This window comes from Uloborus diversus, chromosome 5 (genome assembly GCF_026930045.1).
Source record: "Uloborus diversus isolate 005 chromosome 5, Udiv.v.3.1, whole genome shotgun sequence".
NCBI classification, from domain to species: Eukaryota; Metazoa; Arthropoda; class Arachnida; order Araneae; family Uloboridae; genus Uloborus; species Uloborus diversus.
Window position 1 is genome coordinate 80804886 of NC_072735.1, and position 21194 is coordinate 80826079.

General features: G+C 33.3%; 1 protein-coding gene across 1 annotated transcript in view; it reads right to left on the bottom strand.

Annotated features, from left to right (window-relative positions):
* LOC129222702 (A-kinase anchor protein 10, mitochondrial-like) overlaps positions 1-21194 on the bottom strand; it is a 48437-nt gene that overhangs the window by 22471 nt on the left and 4772 nt on the right. The window contains exons 2-5 of the mRNA XM_054857233.1: positions 16197-16346; positions 12556-13293; positions 6283-6381; positions 910-994 (exon numbers count right to left, since the gene is read on the bottom strand). Coding sequence (XP_054713208.1) covers positions 910-994; positions 6283-6381; positions 12556-13293; positions 16197-16346 — 1072 coding nt within the window. The remainder of the gene's footprint in view (positions 1-909; positions 995-6282; positions 6382-12555; positions 13294-16196; positions 16347-21194) is intronic.

Sequence of the window (21194 nt, forward strand, 5' to 3'; positions counted from 1 at the left end):
TTTTTTTCTTTTGTTAAGGAAAAAACCATGAAGTTTTTGGGAGTTAGAGCCTTCAACAAAGCGGGTGCCCTAAACTATAGCTTGTTTTGTTTAAAGGTAATCCATTTTAAAAAAAAAAAAATCTTTCTTTCAGTTTAAAGTTGTCGTTTTCAACACATTTCAGGATCCCAATGACCGCTTTACTTGTTGTAATACATTGTACAGTGTCCCCCCCCCCCCCCCACAAAAGTACAGTTGCTATTCCCTTCATTTTCTCTTCTAAACTTTTCAAAAAAGAAAAAATTATGATTTTTTCTTTTAAGATTTTGGAAGTATTGTTTCTATTTATAAAGTAATCCCAAGACTGGGGGGCATTGTCCCCCCCCCTTATAAATACACCCATGGGTACGGTACTTTCTGATCATTTGGTTAGGAAAACCTAAAGCACACGGCTCAACTACGTGGACAGAACACAGGTTTTGCGTGAACCTTCCAGTTTCAAGATAAATGAAGGCTTCTCTCTCTCTCTAAGTTTTATCTATTCTCAATTGACATAAAACAGTAGGAAATTTCATTACAAAAGAGAAGAGCCGACTTTCTTAATGTCCTTTGACAACAGGTTAAATATTTATTTCAGTTCTCGCTCAACAATAGGTTAAAATAAATATTAATCATTTGAGAGATATAACCATCCAATGATTAAATTTATTAATTAACAAAAACGTTTCCAATTCGATCCATCGCACTTCAAAACCATGCACGCCACAACTTAATTACACGCAAAAAAATTTGATCAAAATCGGTCCAGCCGTTTAAAAGCACGGGGACAAAAGTCCGCACAGAAGATTTTTACATATTACGATGTTCTCGACTTTATTTTTATAGATATGTATTCAATTTTTAAAAAATTAAACTTTCCAAGCATCTTACTCTTTGTCCATTCTTTTTACAACAAACTCTTGAGCCAAAACAAAACAATGTGGTTCAATATCACCAGAGGGACGAAAAATTTCATCTGTAAAACAAACTCTAATTAGTAGCTGGAAGAACATTGTTAATAAAAATTTAAAAAGTTGCACAACATAAGAGTTAAAACTTTGAAAAATATATTGAACTTTGAAACCAAAAATAAGCAGAAAAACCATACATCTGTGCACAAATCAGTAAGCTACAGAAAACAATAAAAAAGGAAACAAAGATACATAAATGAACAGCATGTTTTTTTCTCCACCTAACAACAAGGGGTGCAACATCGATGTCCATATTTTGGAAACATCGATCTTTTTGTTAAAACATTGATGTTTTTAACATCAATGTTTTACTTTTGATGTTCTTGGAACATCGATGTTTTGGTTTCGATGTCGATGTTTTTGTATTATAATTGAAAATTATAGTAAAATTTGCTACAATTTTCTCGCTAGGTAATTAAGTTTACTTATGGAAGTACTCCAAAAATTTCATTTACTTGCGCACATTTAAAAAAGATCGATTTTTCTGTGTAAAGGATGATTTTTCGGAAGATCACTATAAGATGGTAAAAGACAACTGGAGGGTGAAGAAGAGGTCAAAGCTATTGGGAAGCTCTTGAATCTTTCATCTCTTTTCCTGATATCACAAAAGATAGCTTAGAAATATGGTTTTAGATGGTTTGGGCTTTTCCTCTAACGTGGCAAACACAGCCAAAAAGTACATATTTAGGTCTTAAACTCAGAAAACTTTCCTGGAGAAAACTCGTATCCTCTCTTCTAAAGTCTCAACATATTGCCTAAAATAACATTTTTAAAAATTTGATACTTCAATATCAATTTGTGAAAACAACATTTGAATCTTGATTATCCTTTATATCCGAAAATGATCAAAGATAGCTTAATACAGGTTTTTAGGACTTCAGTTTTAAAATTTTTCTGAGAGAGATACCTTAATCACTCCTCCCCCTCATCTAACGTGCTCAAAGATTAAAATTGCGTTTTAGAAACTTCAATTTTGGAAAATTTCCGAGGAAGGAAAGCTGAACTCCACAGAACTTTGCCTAACCTCCCCAAAGAGAGCAAAAAAGGCCCCTCATAGAAATTTGCGTGGATGGGAGAGCTTGCTAGTCGCTAATCCTTCTTTCTCAAAGTTTCTAAAATGAACTTTAGCTTTAAGAAAGATTTTGGGAGGGAAACTTCCCCCTGCCCCTTTTGCTCCTAACATTATCAATATCAAACAAAGCCTAAAGTCGGGCGTCAATTACGGAAATTTTCTATGAGAAAGCCGCCTAGCTTCACAACATTTTTGGTGCCTTAGGTGTTAGGGAACCCTTTAACATCATCAAAGATAGCCTAGAATTGCGTTTTTGAAACTTTGGTGCTGAACAATTTTCAAAGAAAGAACCTTCCCCATTCCGGTAAATCACCAAAGATACCTCTAAAATTGATTTGTATTTAAAAAATATTTCAGTAAGAAACCTCATTGCCCCTCTCTCCCTTAACGCCTACAACTGCGTTAGAATACACATGCAACTGTGTTGCCAAAGATGGTCTAAAATTGCACATTTCAGAGCTGAAAATTTTCGAATTGAGTATCCGATTCTTCCGGATTTTCTTAACCTCTCCACAAAGTAGCCTAAGCTGCTTTTTAAATCTCTGATTTCAGAACATTTCCTTGCGGTGCCCACCAATCCCGTAACGTCAACAAAGAAACACTAAAAGAGACTTTAGCTTTGAAAAAAATCGCGAGTAAACCCAACCCGCCTCGTTCACTTCACTAAAAATTGTCTAAAATTGCAGTTTTTTTACTTAAGTTTAGCAATTTTCTCCAAGTGTGCCCCCCCCTCCTTTTTTTTTTCTTTTGTAAGTATGTAGAAATTAATTACATCATTTTTTTCTTTAATTAAATTTCTAGTTTTAATTCAAACATCCTTGACAGTGTAATGTATTAACTATTTCACACCGAAAGGTTAGCAAATTAAGGAACCGCCCCAGACGGCAAACATTGTAGCTACGTCACTGTCTATGTGTACCTTACATTCTGCATCAGTCTGCATCCAAATGCATTTTTAGTGGATGAAAGAGGTGATAATCACATGGAACTAAGTCTGGGCAGTAAGGTAGACATTAAAAAAGTTTCACATTAAGAGTCCACAAAATTTATTGCTAATCTATTGTGACTAACTTGAGAGTATTTCCTGTTTTCATATGTGCTTGGTCAGCTTGCAAATTTTGTTTCATATATTGAAAATGAACATGCTACTTTTTTAATTGGATAGTCTCCTACCTATTGGTATATTTGGAAACCATTTGCCACTAATTTTTGATCTCTCATATCAGTTTGAAGTTTGCAATCTACTCACTGACTTCCAACTCACAAATCCATTGACTTAAAATTTCACAAGATTTCACATAGAAATAATAAAGCTTACAATTGAGTATTAAGCAGAAATTTGTTAAGGCTATGGCATTATGGATGCTGAATATTAATCATAATTGAATTAATTTTTATCTAAAAGAATTTAATTTTCGTTTCAAATAAATGTTTATGGTGCGCATTAACTGTCAAAAAATGTAATAGAATTCAATTTTTACACTGTGTGTTTTGTATTAGTCACATGGTTAATAGCTTTTTTGAAAGTCTTGCATGGCCTAAGGCCCTAAATGAATTTGTTAAGAAAGATGAATTCACAACTGAGTCACTCCAAAAAACGTAACTTTTGAACGCAAATATTTTTAAATTTTGAAACCTTTTGTTTTCTTTTTTTTTTTATTCTCACATGAAAGTGTTACCTGCTAGAAGTAACCATAAACAATGGCACAGCTAAGTTCCAATTATTTTACTCATAAATAAAAAAAAATTAAAACATGCCTTATTCACGGAAATTAAAAAAAAAGAAAAAACTTTTAATATCTAAAAATTGAGTCCAATTTAATATCAAAGTAGTAATTTTGTTAATTGTGCAAACAATCAGTTATTTTAATAATTAGTGGGAATATAACATTAAGCTCTCTTAATTAAAGTATGGCTTAATACGTAGTTTTAAATGTATGTTGAAAACTAGTATTTAGTAAATTTAAAGACATACTGGCAATTTAAAATTTTGGTAGAATGCCTATTATTGATGTTTTTTCACCTCAGAAATAATGACATTGATAAGGACTGTCACGGAGGTGAGGATCTTTTCATTGATATAGGCCTAACAGATACATTTTTCATGGAAATTATTTTTTCCTTTGTTGCTACAATCTGCACATATTAAGCATATGAAAACATGTTCGCTTCTTTTTTTAAATTCATTTACATCCCTGAAATTCAAGTTTACGGAGGTGAGAAGTCAACATAACCACACTAAGTTTTTAAAGCAAAATCTATCTTCTTGTTTTTCGACAAAAATCTCACAACTTCAACTATGGCTGAAAACAAACAAGGGGGTTCCTTGTATCATCGAAAATAAAATTTGATGTCTTTACTGCCACATGTTAATGAGGAATGGCATTTTGTGTTTAGGTAACGGAAGTGAGAATTTATTGTGTGACATGACTCCTTGTCCTTCTAGAACGAACTAAAGCACAATATTAAAAAAAAAAATACACTTAAACAATTAGCATTTGAGACGCTTGTGAAAGGAATAATAAATAAATAAGTATATACTTTTAATTAAACAAGTTATTAAGCAACATAAACAGCAACACAAGGTGTGTGACGTGCCACGGAGGTGAGAATTCACATGTTGTGTACCAAAAATATACTAAAATAAAAATTATTATTAAAAAATTGTGGGCAGGTTTAAATAGATGTATTTTTGATGAAATTGAAAATCATTGTTAAATGAATTGCTCTTTAAGATTTTTACTGTAAAAGGCGTGTGACAAAGAAGTTACATTTTTTGAAGAATGACCCAACTGTTATATACAGTCAAACCTATCCATCTCAAATTTCACAGGGAAAAAAAATCGAGATAAGGAGGTTTAGATAAAAGTTATAAAAATAAGCATTTCAACAATGTGGAAAAGGTGACCGATTCTTTTGTACTGCATGACTTGTGATTACAAGATTTACTGATTTGAAAGATTGTATTGACAGTATGTACATGCATATCTTTAAGAACAAAGATTATCTTTCAATGACTTTCATTCAAAAATGCTGAAGTTTTCACTCTTTCCTCCATTAAAATAGTTTAAACATTGGAATCTTATAAACACAGAGAACAGAATGTTGTTTTACTTTCCAGTCAACCACTCCTCAGCAATGTTCACATGGAGCTCCTGTCCCCTACTTAAAACCGCCTTATCATTGCATTCCGGTTTTTCACCGGTAAAATGTGGATCCACATGCTTTTCGCTTCCAACTGGTGTTTTTACACGTTTCTACCCAGAATGCAGTTTGCAAGCTTGTATATGGAGCTGGTAAAACCACTTTCTGAGAAATCACCACTTTTCTCATGCGCAAGGGGTAATTTAGAACTTTTTTCCCCCGAGTAGATGTGGGGATATGCCGATTTAAAAGTGCTTTGTGAACTGGTTTATTGATTCAAAAGTAAGATTCACAAAACGTTTTCACGGTTTAACCCCCCTTCCCCATTTTTTTGAGTCGGTGGAATGTCTATGGACAGTGCACTTTGGATAAGTTTTCTCCGGGCAGAGAGTCTCACAAGACTTGGAGGACTATATGTCAGTGCAGCTGGCATTAGAGAAACAACAGTATTTCAGAAATTTTATTCATGACTAGTAGTACCCACACAGCTTTGCCTGTAATAGAAAAATTAAAAGGTCTTTTGGTTCGCCTGTATATTTGCAAATAATGTATGGTGAATTTTCTCGCCAATTGGCTTGTGCCCATGTTATGGTTCCACGTTATGATAATTTCGTAATTTACTCGTCCATCTCATGATAATTTTGTTCTTAAAATTGGAATAGAAAAAGAACCACATCGAATTTTTGAAAAAACGCTTCGAGGTGCACACCCCCATGCTACAAACTAACTTAGTGCCAAATTTCATGAAAATCGACCGAACGGTTTAGGCGCTATGTGCGTCACAGAGATCCTGACAGACACAGAGACATTCACTTTATTATTAGCAAAGATAAACATAGGAAAAAACACTGAATTTATGCTATAAGTGCAGGGAGAATAAAAAAATTTTACATAAGAAGGTTTTCAAGATAGGCAGATTCAAAATAAATAGGTTCGACATTTCTTAAAATTAGTAATTTGAATTCAGTCAGATTTCAAAGCATACATAAAAAGAGCTAACAAAAGCCACTTTGAAACCAAAATGTTTAGAGTTAACATTTTTATAAAAATGAATTAAAAAAACAAAGAAATATTTACCCTGAATCATACTTCTAAGCTCGTCATTTACGCCAATCGGGGATGGAGCATCCTGAGCAATGTATTTATAATAAATTGCTTTAGCATCTTGCTCAGTACCTAAAATCATAAAATACTTACATTCAAGAACAATGATGGTAACACTATTAAAGCAGAACAATTTTTTTTTAAAGCAGAACATATAATGATTTGAAGATTTTTACTGTATGTTAGCAGCAATAATTAAAAATAATAAATTCAAAATATATATCTTTAAATAAATAATTTTCAGGGTTGGCCGGATTGAACCCAATGGTTTTTTTTTTTTTTTTTTTGAAAAAACCCATTATTTAGCCCTCTTTTGGGTTTTTTAAATTTTCCAAGAAGTTTAAAAAAAAAAATTAATTAATTTAAACACTTTCACAAGTTAAACTTCTTTTTTATTTGTTCTTCACCACAGCCAATGGACATGAAAAATTAATTTTGAACTTTAATAGTATTTCTTCACTCTTAACATCATTAAAAAAATATTTCAAAGATTTTAAATAAATGTATTTAACTTTTTTCTTTAACTGGTCAAAAAATAACTCAAATTATCTTGACTAAGTCCTGTCACGTCTGGTTTTCTCAGTATTTGTAGATTGTACAGAGGAAACTACTTTAGCCGAAAGGCTTTCGTGTGAAATATTTTCTGGAAACCAACACGTCACAAATCTCGAATAAACAAGGCATATTTTTTAGAAATTAAAAGGTTTTACGAACGGTCGAACAGAATAAGATGTACAGTAGTTTCATTATCTCGCAAAAAAGTTTAATATTTCTTACTCTGTACACAGAACTAGAAAAACAGACAGCATAAAATTCAAAGAATGTCTTGATTAAGCTGGAATTCAGTAAAAAGGGATTTAAACTATTTGAGGTTCTAGAGTAGTTTTGCATAACAAAATAAAATTCAATGAAGTAAAATGCAAAAAAAAAAATTGTAGTAATTACAAACAAACAGTAGATTTTATCACTCGAGAAGTAAGTTTGACTTAACTGTTGGTAATCATTGAAACTGAAAAATCTGAAACTTCACCATTCTTGGGTTTTGTCGTCTTTTTTACTTTTACTACCCAAAGATAATTTTTTTGCTTTGTCCATATACTTACGCTACAATATGCTACAAGTACCCCCACATTTTCCCTAAGAAAAGACAAAAAAACCCACATTTCTTTTTTTAAAAAACCCAGCTTTAGTAGGATTTTTTTGGGTTGTATTTAAAAAAAACCCTGGGTCTATGGGCTTTTTTAAAAAACCCCGGGTTTTTGCCAATCCTGATAATTTTGCTGGCTATAGAATATGTCAAGTACTTTCACAGTTTTTTTTTTTTTTTTTAAGACTTGAAATATTCTTGAAAGCGTCTACGTCTGTTACCATTTTTTTCTGATGCTTCTGCTTATGTGTTCCAATGCGGTACATTCTTTCCGATGCAATTTGAATTTCTAAAAGTTTGCCACTACATTTTTGTGACACACTTGATATGTGAATCATATACTGAGAATGATTTTTGAGAGAAAGGTTTTAAGAAGCATTTTTGGAGGCATCAATGAGAACGGTGTCTGGAGACGACGATTCAATTTTGAAATTTACAGATTGTTTAGAGAACCTGACATAATAAAAAGCATAAAAATTAGGAGAATGAACTGGGCGGGCCCATGTCTCTCGAATGAACGAAGAAAACCCAGTAAAAAAAGTTTTTGCTGCAAAACCTGCGACAATTCGAGGAAGGGGACGACCAAAAATGAGATGGTTGGATTCTGTTGAATCTGACTTCGATATTCTCAAAGTTAAAAATTGGAAAACCCAGGCAAAAAGTAGGACGTCTTGGAAGATTCTCCAAAGGAAGGCCTTGGCCCACCCTGGGCTGTCAAGCCAACTATGATGATGATACTGAGAATGTTTGACTGCATGTTTTACAGCTTCCATTCAAATCTCTATACATTTCAAATCTTTGGCATAATATCAAAGCCAAAAAAATGCAATATTTTACTAATTTTGATCTTTTATGCCTCTTTTCTTTCTTAGGTTTTTATTTTTCGAATTTCAAGATGTGTTAATTCCACCGTCCAACAGTGGAGTATTTGACTGAAAATCCTGGCCAAAACTAGTTTGAAATTTTCACTCTTCTGAAGGCCACACCCTTGTGTGGGTTTGTGCGTTGTAAGGCAAAGCTATCCCACTTATAGACACGAAACTTGATATACAAGTTGTCTGAAAGGTCTGATGTTACAATTTGAAACTCGATTTTTTAAATTTGAATTAGAAAATGAAATATTTAATATTTTATCCACGGTTTAGACCTTTGCATGCTTATGACCGTAAAAACGATCCTAGTAAACATAGAAAAAAAAATGCATCACTAGATAGGAAAAATAATTTTCTTCAAGAATATACTTTGTTAAAAGTTCTAACGTAATTAACCAAATTTCTAAGAATTTACAAAGGGAGGTCACTTTTTCGACTTTTTTCAATTATTCAATCAATGTAAACTTAAATTCCTGCATTCAATATTCTAATAATGCTATGGCTCTGAAACTTTTTAAAGAAATAATATAAACACCTCACCTCTATTTACAGTGAAAACGGTGAAGTTATGTTGTTTCAGTGATTTATAATGAATTTTTTTTCAATGAGTTGAAATAAAAATTTTCAATAATTTTCACTCGATCCGAAATGGATGCCAAGTTGGCTCCTTGCCAATAATGCTTAGACAAGTGATAAGTAAACATGTTTGATGCGAATGGCTGTTTTCCTTTGAAGATATGTAATTAAGTGCACTGTTTGAGGGAAAAAAAGCAAAAAGCGGTAAAAAAATCCTAATATTCTGTACAAAACACTAATTTGAAACCAAAAAAAAAATCAATTTTATTCTTTTTGTTTGGTTTCAATCATTAAAATCCTGAGTTACTCATGCACAAAAAGAATTAAAGACAAGGGTTTTGGGGTTACAAATAACCTTTTTTCCATCGTAAAAAAAATAAATAAATGAACTAGGATGTTATAACTGTAAAAACACTCGAAAATGGATATTCAAAAGCTCTTTGTTTTTGAATTGTATTTATTATATTCATACCTTGGGTCGATCCTTCGTTTTACATAGCGTGATGTGCCCCGCTAAAAATTGTACTAACAAAAACTTGGAACTAAAATTTTAAATAACTTCAATTTCACAATGAGTAGGTAAAATGTCTTAAATGTGGATAGCTCGCTAGTGTTAAGAGATAATTACAATTGTCTCATAGCGCTTGTAAGGGGGGGGGGGTATTTTCCTTCTTTTGCTACGTATAAGGGGGGAAAGACCCCCCCTCCCCCGGCACATTATTTGCAGTAATGATCTGAGAAAATATAAATATTTATTTATTCTGTCTAAAACCTATCTCAATTTTAAGGAAGAGCAAATTTCCTTAGCGAGATTACAAAATAATTTAATTTATTAACTCATTAACGTACATGAGAAAATTAACATAATTGAACGCAAACACATGTTTTAGGGGTGCAATGAATCTCTTTAGCGATGCATAATGGTAAGCGTTTTCAAAATTAATTCGATGATTCTCATTCCATAGCTTACATCTTTATACATTGATGAAGCGGTTTCCCGTAACCCTGAAACTCATGTCTGAAATTTTATCATTGTTTGTGTGCTCAAATATGTCGATCTTTTCATTCAGTAGTACCTATGGTAACTTTTTAAAAATTTATTAAATCTTTGTATGTAAATTCAGTTTAAAATCATGACTTGTCACAAAACGATCGGATTATGTACTTTACAAAAAAAATCATTTAAAAAAAGGGCAGTTGTAGGCGGAAGATTTTTTGCTGAAATTAGCACTAGAGACTTTGCCAAATACGATGCAACTTTCAAAACAGCCTGACCGAGCCCGACACCCATTTAAAAAGCTTTCTTTAGTTATAAATTAAGGCTTACTTTGATTTATAATTAGCACAAAGCCCTGACATTTCTTTATACCGTAAAATTGGTTTGGTTCGATTCCATTCATTTAGAAAGCCACAAAAAAATCTTCATTGAAACGTAATAATTAAGCTGAAACGTAACAAAAAAGCGAAAATTCTTATAGAAATCTCAACTTTCAACGAGACTATGAGCAATTGTATGTGACTCAAGTTTCCAAAACAGGTGCCGATCGATGCACCAGTTAGTTAACTATCATAGAATAAATTTTCGTAAAAATCGGGTAAATTTTTAATTTTGGACTTTTGGCCAGGATTTTCAGTCAAATACTCCACTGTGCGTCCCCTCCCCCAGCTTTGTATTAAAATGTATAAAAAGTTGATTATTTGCTTCCTTTTTTTTAACTAAATTAATTTTTGTTTTATTTCATTATTTTATTCCTTTCTTGTTCTGGCTAGTTACATGTGTGACTTACTCTACTAGTGAGCTAAATCTCAAACTGGTCATGAAAATGCTATTAAGATAAAAAATTGAGTTTTACCACTTGTTTTACCTTGATTGATTTTTGATTTATATATCCTAGCCATTAATTTTGATCCATTTCATTGCATATTCTGTGTACATGGATGAAATTCAGTTGTGATTCACACTACAAGAGAAGGAAGTAATACATTGTATTAAGTACAGAAACTCCTGTTTTTTCCCCTGTTGAGTTAAAAAAAAAAAAAAATAGGTGATTGTAACTTGTAATGATAGTACTTTGATTTTATATTGCTACTAGATTAATGAAATATATAATTAGTTTCGTAACATGACATTTTAAATGTGACTCAACTGTAACAATTCTGTGTTATGGTGGACTTTGGCATGGAATTAGCCTTCTGCATTATTAACGCTATTTCTGTCGAAATTAAAGTTCAGCTGTTTATCTTTCTCATCATTGTCAGCTTTATTTCGCTTTTCTGACTTCATAACTTAATTTTGATTTATGTCTTATGTCACCAAGTTTCTGCACCAAAATTAATTTAAAAAAAATGTGCTGCTAATAAAAAAAAAAAACTGAGAAACAATAATGAAAAAAAGTACAGTGCAATAAACTTTACACAAAAACATCTAACATGAAAAATCGGGTAACATTAAATGATATAGTAGTCCAGACTGTGCACTTTTATGTAATACAAATCTGCAAGAAAATATTTCAGTCCCTTCAGTGTTATTTTAAATGTTTTTTACCATAATTGCATACACGCTCTTAGGGCTAGCAAATTATCTTTTTTTCAATGCTAAAACATAGGATGAAAAGATATCTGATATAATTTGCCTCCTTTGAGCTTTAGTAATGCTGTCTATTTAACAGCTTTTAATATTTTATAATTGTTTTATTCTAATCTATACAGTGACATTCTATTGAATGTTTTTTGTCTGCACAAGATTACTTTTGACCACTCCCTCCCCCCTCCCCTTTGTAAGCTAGTTGTTTATCACAGAAAAGCAGTTCTATCTCAAACATGAAATTAATCAAATGAAGCATTTTTTTTTAGTTCAATTTTATTGAAATCTATTCCTGTAACTCTTTTTAAAAAATATTCAACAATATTAATACTTTTTATCATTTCAGTTTATGGCTCTTTGGAAACTTTTTTAATTAAAAAAGTTTTTTAAAGAATTTGTTCTCATAAATTTGGTTTTTGTACATAAAGATTAGAATGCATTGACTTGAGACTGCTTTCTTTCGAATTTTCATTTTTCTGGCACTTGCACAGTAACTATCAAGATTCATGAGACAAATAGCAACCATCAAATGAGTATTTGCTACAGTAGAAGACCGTTATAATGGCGACCTATATAATGCAATTCTCTATAAACCGCACAACTTTTCAGAAGTAAACAATGGGTTTTGAAGCTAAAAAAACTCCCTCCGTTTTATTTTTCAAATATAAAAATTGTTAGAAAAATTAAATTTTGAAACAGTTTTTCATCTTTCCATCTTAATTCAAAGTTTTAAAATGAAAATTAGTGTTCACAGTAAAAAGAAAATACCAACAGATGGCTCTCCAAAATGCAGCTGTTATGCAAACCATGAAGCTAGCAGAAGTGCAGGATTTTGATTGTGAAACATATTTATTTGTGAATAACTAATTGTAATATTGGTGCTTTAATACTCATTGCAGATAAAACTCATTCTGAAGTGCTAATATATAGATATATTCTGAATATTAGTTTCAAAATTTGTGAAATGATCTATATAACACAAAATCCTGTATAATGCAAAAGCTCTGGTCCCAAGATGTAGGTTTTAACAGTCTTCTACTGTATTAGTACAAAAGACTAAAACTTACTTGTTTCAAGTTTTCCTAGCCCATCTTTGAGTATTTCTGTGTCTTGTTCTTTACCACAATCAACATCAGAACTTGCATCAAAGCTCTCTTGGCAGCTGGGTTTGGAAAGATTATTTACATTCAATCTATTTTCAGTCGCACAGTCACCAACAGAATCTAGTGTTTCTTGCAGCACAACACTAGAGCCTTGAACAGACTTCACTTCGCAACCTGAATCGATAGATGAACTCTGCTGAATGTCACTAGACTGCTTATTATTTACAGAGTTTTTTGAAACACTAACTTTTGTTGAAGTCTCATTAAAACTATTTGGAACAACAGGCACAACATCATGAGTACTTACAGAGTTCAAACCTTTCCTTTTTGACTTTGGTCTTGCACTAGAATAGTTTGAATGACTAGAGGAAGGGAAGACTTCATCAGATTTTTCTGATGATGCACAGTCACTGCTGGCACTGCTAGGAACAGTCAAAGCTCCGGAATGGCTGTCGTATTCGAGATGGTCATCATTCGTTTGACCTGACATTGAGGTAACTGTTAGACTCCATCGTTTAGTTTCAGACGAAACTTGAAAGCTCTCCGCTTCAAGCCAGAATTTAACCAAATGCTTGGCCTTGTTGGCATCCATAAATTGGATAAAATATGCCAGAGCTGCATTGTCATGAAGAACTTCCAGCAAATCTTTAGATAATCGTGACTTGGTTTTCATAGGTAGTGAAGACTCAAATGTAGCCTCGGCTAAAAGCACAAGGGCAAACATAAATCACAGTTAGTTTTGTGAACACTTTCAGATACAAAGATTTTTGTTAATTGTGTGATCAAATCTTTGACAAATTTGCATTTTTTTTTTCTTAATTGTGAGATTTTACAGTAAGTTTCCCTTTTTTGGTTTGTGTCATGCATTTATGTATGGGAACACATATGTACATGTGCATTAAATAAATATACAGTAAACTCCTGATTATCGACACTCCCCGATGCCTCCCCACCTTCCCTTTATCAGTTGGAAAATCTGTACATCTTAAAAGAACGCTATGAAAACCTGGCTCTTTTTCTCAACCAAATCAAGTAATGCTGGTCACAGTTTGATCATTTTTGATGATTTGTAAAGATTATATCCATGCCTCTTAGCCAGCAAGGCAGGTACATAAAGTACCTGTGCTTCACTTGTGAATGGGACAACCACAATAAGGCTTAACATTGGTTCAAAAGAGAATGGCCGAAAAGACAGAATCTATAACCAGGCTCTAAGAATGTAATTACAGAAAGATTAGTCGAGCCAAAAAAAGTTTTGTTACTGCCACTGCATGTAAAACTAACACAGGTCTACGCACACACACAAGTCTACACATACACATGCTCTTAAACATACACAGTCACACACACACACACACACACACACGCCAATGTGCATTCACACAGGTCTACGCACACTCACAAGTCTACACATACACAACTATACACACGTCTGCCCAAGAGGAGGGGCAGGCTTGCCATTTCTAGAAACAATAACTCCAATGAGTAGGGTCCTGTCGCAGCTCGTAATTGCGAAAAACATAATTTGAATTTAAAATTTCAGAATTCAAATTATTTGTTTTTTTGCGCCATTTTGAAATAGGCTGGGAGTAAGATTTTTTTTTTGAAAAGTGTCACGTTTGGTTGAAATGTACGTCCATGTGAAATTTATTTTCAGTTTCAATTGCAGAATGAACTGTGGCTTGAATGGTTCGAAAATTAAGGGTAGCAGATAGAAAATGTTTTGATAGAGTAAAGCTTTATTCAAAAACTCTCCACAATAGAAACAGATTGAATACAAATTCAAAAAAAGCCATACATATTAAAGGGCATAAGCTTTTACACCATTGAAAGAATCATTTTGCAATAATTCTTCCAGTCGTCAGATCGAGAGATGCTTTTACGCTTTTAACTCTTGAAAATCATCTAGTGTCACTTCGAAATTGCATAGCTACAGAGCCCCATTAAAGGTATTTGCTGATGTGCTTTTTTTCTTTCATCACATACATTTTTCAGAAGTTTCTATGAAAGCATATAATGCATTAAGTAGCTGAAACGTGTTTCTAGCAGAAGAAAGCGATGAACAGTCATTAAATAAACATACACTTAAAACATGAGTGTAAAAGTGGATGCAAAATATCAAGGAATTTTCTCATGAAATCATGCAGTCACACCACTTTGCGCGAGCTTCTTATATTGGACATACCATCGTTACACTGGCTAGACTTAGATAAAATGAAAAGCTTTCTGCAAATACATTATAACTCGAAAATTTTCTGCAAATAATTATTTTGCCTAACTCACCCTTGAATAAAGAATTCAATTTATGTTCTAACTAAAGGTACCCGCACGGCTTTGCCCGTAGTAGAAAATTAAAAGGTCTTTTGGTTCGCCTGTATATTTACAAAAATGCATGGTGAATTTCTCGCCAATTGGCTTGCCCATGTTCTACGTTATGATAACTTGGTAATTTACTCGTCCATCTTATGATAATTTTGCTCAGGAAAATTAAAAGGGGAATTAAAATTGGAACAGAAAAAGAATAAAATCAAATTTTCAAAAAATCACTTCGAGGTGCACACCCCCATGCTACAAACTAACTTTGTGCCAAATTTCATGAAAATCGGTCGAACGGTCTAGGCGCTGTGCGCGTCACAGAGATCCAGACATCCTCCAGACAGAGACTTTCAGCTTTATTATTTGTAAAGATATGAAAGAAGTCAAAAAAAAGTGCTTTAAATCATTTAATTTTTTTACAATAACATATAGTTTGCTTATTTTTTCATCAACTGAAAAAAAACTGCCAAAACCATTATTTTTTTTCACACACGTGCTTTAAAAGGCTTTTGGAAAAAGGCTTCAACTGAAATAAACTGCGATTTTTTTCAAACTTTTAATGTTATTTTTTTTCTTCTTCTTTTTTAACATTAAGCAGTCTGAAAAAAATTTCTGCAGAGCCAAAACTTTTCTGCGAATGCCATTTGCGCGTTCGTGTATATTATGCAAGACTGACACCGGCCACACAAATATAAAACATTTAGCCTACAAGAGGACATTTCTTCTTTAGTTAAAATTATCCTTCATTTTCCATCAGTTTTCTCTGTTCTGAAAAGGCTGGAAAATACTTCATTAGTTTCTAAGTCATCATCCAAATTACGAAAAACACTTGCTTTTGTCTGGGAATGTGTCGAGTTTCATCAAATAGTCACTGAGAACCAGCGAGATTTTTAAAAATGAACACTGATTTCCGATTTACATAAATGGAATTCACCCATTTTCTATCATTCTGCTCTAAAAATTTGGGGGTGCAACCGCCCCCTCTTGACCCCCTCTTCGCCACCCCTGCCAGATACTACGAGCAAAATTGCTCAGGAGAATTATTTTTTAGGCAGAGTTTTAGCAAAAATAGAAATCAATTTTATGAAAAATCCTGATGCGATGGGGAAAAAATGGAGGTCATTTACGAAATTAGGAAACCAAATAACAAGTCTAACTGAAACTTAATTTGTATTCTTACAAAACCTTAGTTTTGCAGTGTTGTGAAATTAATCAACATTAAGTGACACAATTGGAATGCAGAATTGTTGAGCATAGGAAATATGTATAAATTACTGAAAATTTCTTACCAAAGGCAAGCGGATGTGGTCTATCATCCAAGTCAATACTTGAAAATGAGTCAGAATCAGAGTGCTTATCAGAATTTTTAATTCTGTGCAAAGGTTGAGCTCTCCCTTGTCCATATATTGATATAGAACTAGTTTTGGGTAATGAACTTTCTAAAATAAATATATAGTATATATTACTAAAATTGCAATAAAAACTTTAATAGGTATAGTTTCGGGTGAAATTAAAAAATGCATTAAAGAGAACCGAGGCAACTAAGTTAAAAAAGAAAAGAAAAAAGCGGAACTAATGTCATATACCCCACCCTTGGCGACTTTTTCCTGTTGGCGGTAAGAAAGCGTCGCCAACAAAACGACGAAGACGAAAATTATTAGCGATGCTTTTTTAGCGCCAACAGGAAAAATTCAGATAAAAAAACATGATCAAAGCACTTTAGAAGACAATATATATAAAAACATAAAACCGCAGCAAAAAACATTGCGCAGCATAAAACATTGCGATAGTCAGTCTCACGTGGATGCTTTTATCTATTGCCGAGAGCAGAGAACATTTGCATGAATCCACCTTAACGTGTGTGACATTTTTACGCTTTTTCTTTTCAAAGTTCTTTTACATTAGCTCAGCATAAAAAAAATCAAGTATTGGTTAATACTATCTTCGTTTATAAAACAACTAGCTACATTGCCCGGCTTTGCACGTTGTACCTTGAAAATAAAAGTAATGTCAAGGTCAAGTGATGCGTGTTCAACAATCACAGACTTGAACAAAAAAAATAAAATCTGTAAAATTTCCTGACAGATCACAGAGAAATAAACAAACAGAAAAATTTTAAACCTCCTGATTGCAGGAAAACCTTAAAACAAAAGCCAGAATTTTATTTGTTCATATTCAAGAAAAAAAGAAAAGCAAAAGATCTTTCTTCTCAATGATTTTCTTCATGCTACAATTTTTAATAAAAGTACTGTTCAACAATAAATTTCTGGCTTACTTTCATTTTAGCATGAAATTTGTTAAAAAGTTACAATTCACGTTCTAATTACCTTGGAACATTGTAACAAATTTTAAACAATGTGCAGAAAAATCAGGGGTTTAAATGGATATTTTATTCTAATTTATGTGAGCTTTTTCTCGCTCTCATACTGCAGCAAAATGCCATTTTCGGGCTCAAAAATTGAAATTCAAACGGTTTGGTTCTTTTTTGGCATTTGGAAAACCCTTTACGTTCATTCTCGGGTGCCCAAGTATCTCCCTGCCAAATTTGGCCAAGATCCGACTTAAACTGTGGATTTATACACATATATATATATATATATATATATATATAGGATACACACACATATTCTTAGTTTTATTTATATATATTAGGCATGAAAAGGCAAACCTACATGCACAATACATTAATTCTTAGTTTTTTTTTTTATATCTAAGAAATAGATAGCACAACTGTGTGTAAAGAATGCAATCATTCATGTCCATTACTGAAAACTAAATGATAAACTGAACCTTGAAATTATGGCAAATATAGTGAAATCCTGTTATAACAAACTCCAAGCGACTACTAATTTTGTTCGCTGTAATGAAATTTTGCTGTTAATAGAATTCAAGAATTAATTTTAGACTAAAAATTTATCTGGTTTAAATGAATATTTTATTGCATTGGTATTTGTTTTAACGGGATTTCACTGTATTGTCATCACATGATTGATTATGAGTACAAATATTCTTTTTTTTCATGTTGAAAGATAGCCATCCTATTATTTCAGAACTAAAAATTTTCACTTAAATATCAGCATGAATTTGTGACAAGTCGATTGTTTACGGGTAATCATTTACTAACATTTTCACTCAGTTTAGCATTATTTAGAGAACAAACTGAACTATGCTTGGACTGCTTGTATAGTAGATTTCTTTTTCGCTTTTTCTTTTTTTGGTCCAGAATGTACCTGTAGTTACAACTTATATTAAAAATTAATATTTCCTATCTACAATATTTCCTTTTGAAGAATCTATATATGATTTTCCTGAAGATGAACTTTTAAAATTTTACTCTCTTTTGGACGCCCTCCCCTCTTCCCATTGGGCTCCGTACAGCATCCAGATTGATTACCTGGCACCACTACCTCTTATTAAATGACCCAAGAGCAGCCACTACCACTCATATTACTCTCACAATCTTCGGAACAGCGGATAAGACAATTTCTTAAAAAACAATATTGGTAAAGTTGATCGGGGCCCCGGTGGCTGAGTGGATTTGGAAGTGGAGAGTTCAATTCCCTACCTCACCCTGGATGCAAGGGTGTTTCCAAGGGGTACTCCATATCCTCTCAAACATTTTTTAGACACATCTATACTAATAATATAAAGCTGTAGAGTTTGTTTGTTTGAATGTGCTAATCTTCGGAACTACTGGTTCAAATTCAAAAATTCTTTTTGTGTTGAATAGTCCATTTATTGATAAAGGCTATAGGACTCGACCGATGCATCGGCACCGATGGTTCAACAACTTAGCCATCGGCCCCAAAGCAGAATACTTTAGGATGTTCTGCAACGAAAAATCATTCAACCAAAATTGTTCTGCAAATACTTCAAGCATTGTACGAGGAGAAACGTGATATTTTCCACAAATTGGGTGCCAAAAATCAAAATCATTTCATATAGAAGTTTTTTTTATTTATTTTTATTTTTTTAACTGGACTCTTATTATTTATTTCTGTGGAAATGAGATATTTCCGGAAACATCACAGCTTTTAACTAAATGGCGAATTAAAGAGCATTGAATTTGGAAAATTAGTTGATCATTAAAACTATAAAATCAAAAAAACTTTAACAAGGTGTCAAACCTAAACCGATTGAGATTCTCTAAAAATAGTTCATATGTTTTCTAAAATGCATGGAAAGAGCAATGATACGAAATTTTATAAAAATCCAAACCTAGGTGTCAAACCTTTTTTTTTTTTTGGTCAATTTTTTATGGCATGAAGGAGCAATTAAAATAATGTTACTAAATAAAGAAATTACTTAAATAATAAATAAAATGAGTCGAGTTTGCATTGCATATAATGAAACACTTCAAAATTTTCTAAATAACAGAGATATTTTCTGGATGCAAAGGGATTGAAATATCAAACAAGACACGCAATTTCCGGCGATGGACGTGTTTTAATGATGGCATGTTTCCAAAACATACGTGTATGGCGGAAATTGCAGTGGATGAAGATCGATTGGGAGAAAGTCCTACAAAGGACTTATCGAATTCAACACCGCGAGTTTTCCGCCAAATTATCGAAATTTGTGAGAATTTTAGATTTTCTTCTAATTTTAAGAAATCTGCAGAACTTCTGCAAAATTCTACCTTGAGTTGGAAGATATTTGTGGAAAATCTGCAGTTTCTACAGATTTTCTGCACCGCAGTTTCTGCAGATTTTCGGCACCACAGTTTTTGCAGATTTTCGGCACATCGGTTTCTACAGATTTTCTGCTTCGCGGTTTCTGCAAAAAATTTGTCAGTTTTCCTCTCACATTTGAACAGAATTGTTCTGCAGCTCTGGCATCTGTTCTGCGACGTACGTCGCAAATTTAGTAGTATTCTGCTTTGGGGGCCATCGGCATCGGCGGCCGATGCTAACTTGCAGGAAACATCGGCCCATCGGCCTTAAAAACGTCGAAAAGCCGATGGAATTGGCCGATGTTTTCGAAAAAAAAAAGACCTTTGCTGTTTTACTTTTTAATGCAAAGTAAAGGGAGTTATTGTTTTCATATAAAATTGTTTACTTAAACTTCGGTATGAATTTCTATTTTAACCACCCCCTGAAAGAGTTTTTAATACTGCATTCAGGTACCAAACAAGTTAATTATTGCGTTGTTTCTTGCGGCTGGATGTACGTATGTATCTCTCATAAGTCATATAACTCAAAAATGGTAAGCTGTAAAAGGTTAAAATTTCGCATGTGTGATGTGCGTACGTTCCAAATACGCACTTCCCTTTTTGTTTTCTATCGGGTGTTCTAAAAACCTTAAAAACTCTTTTTTTTTTTTGTCTATTAAGTACTTATTTCAATACAAAACTAATAGAGCGTCTCAGACTGACGATCATTTGGTGATACACTCTATAACAAAAAAAATCGAAGCACCAAGAAGGAGTGATCCGATTGAGATGAAAATTTGTGGATAGGAAGACAATGCATAGAATAGTAAATGATTAAATTCTTAGAACAATTGAATAATTTATGTCAGAGTTACAGTAACAAGTTCAATAAGGTAAAGTATCAAGTAAGGTCTCGGCCTCTAGCCTATACATACAAGCTTAAGCACGACATGGGAAACACCGATAAAGCTCCCGGAGGTTATCCTGCGGTATTTCCGGCCAAATTCGCTCCAATCGTCGAAAGAAGTTTTAAACATTCCTTGCCAGATTCAATCGCCATCCCAAATTATCCCAGAGATGCTTGATGGGAGAGAGATCTGACAGACCACGGAAGAATTTGACAAGCTTGCAGACAGTTCATAGCAACGCATGCCGTATGTTATCTGGCATAGTCTTGCTGAAAACCAGCAGAGGGTACTGCAAAAGGAACGGCAACAAAACAGGTCTTAGGATGCTGTCGACGTACCACTGTGCAGTAAGTGTACCTCTAATTACTACCAAAGGGATCCAGTTATCAAAGGAAATTGCACCCCAGACCTTAATGCCTTGTTTAGGGCCAGTGTGGCGTGCAAAAGTGAAACTAGGATCTCTCCTCTGCCCTGGGTGTCTCCAAACACGTCTTCGATGATCGTCATGAGACAGTTGGAACCGGGATTCGTCGCTAAAGACTACATCCCCAGTCGGCACCATTCCAATCTGATCGAGCCATGCACCACTGTAATCTGGCTCGGCAGTGTGTAGGCGTCAGTGGCATAACGGTCGGCGCGAGCGTAGATTTCGTTGTCGCAACCGTCTGTAAATGGTCATGATGGACACTGGTGTTTGAGTTGAACGTCTGATGGTACATAGAGATGAA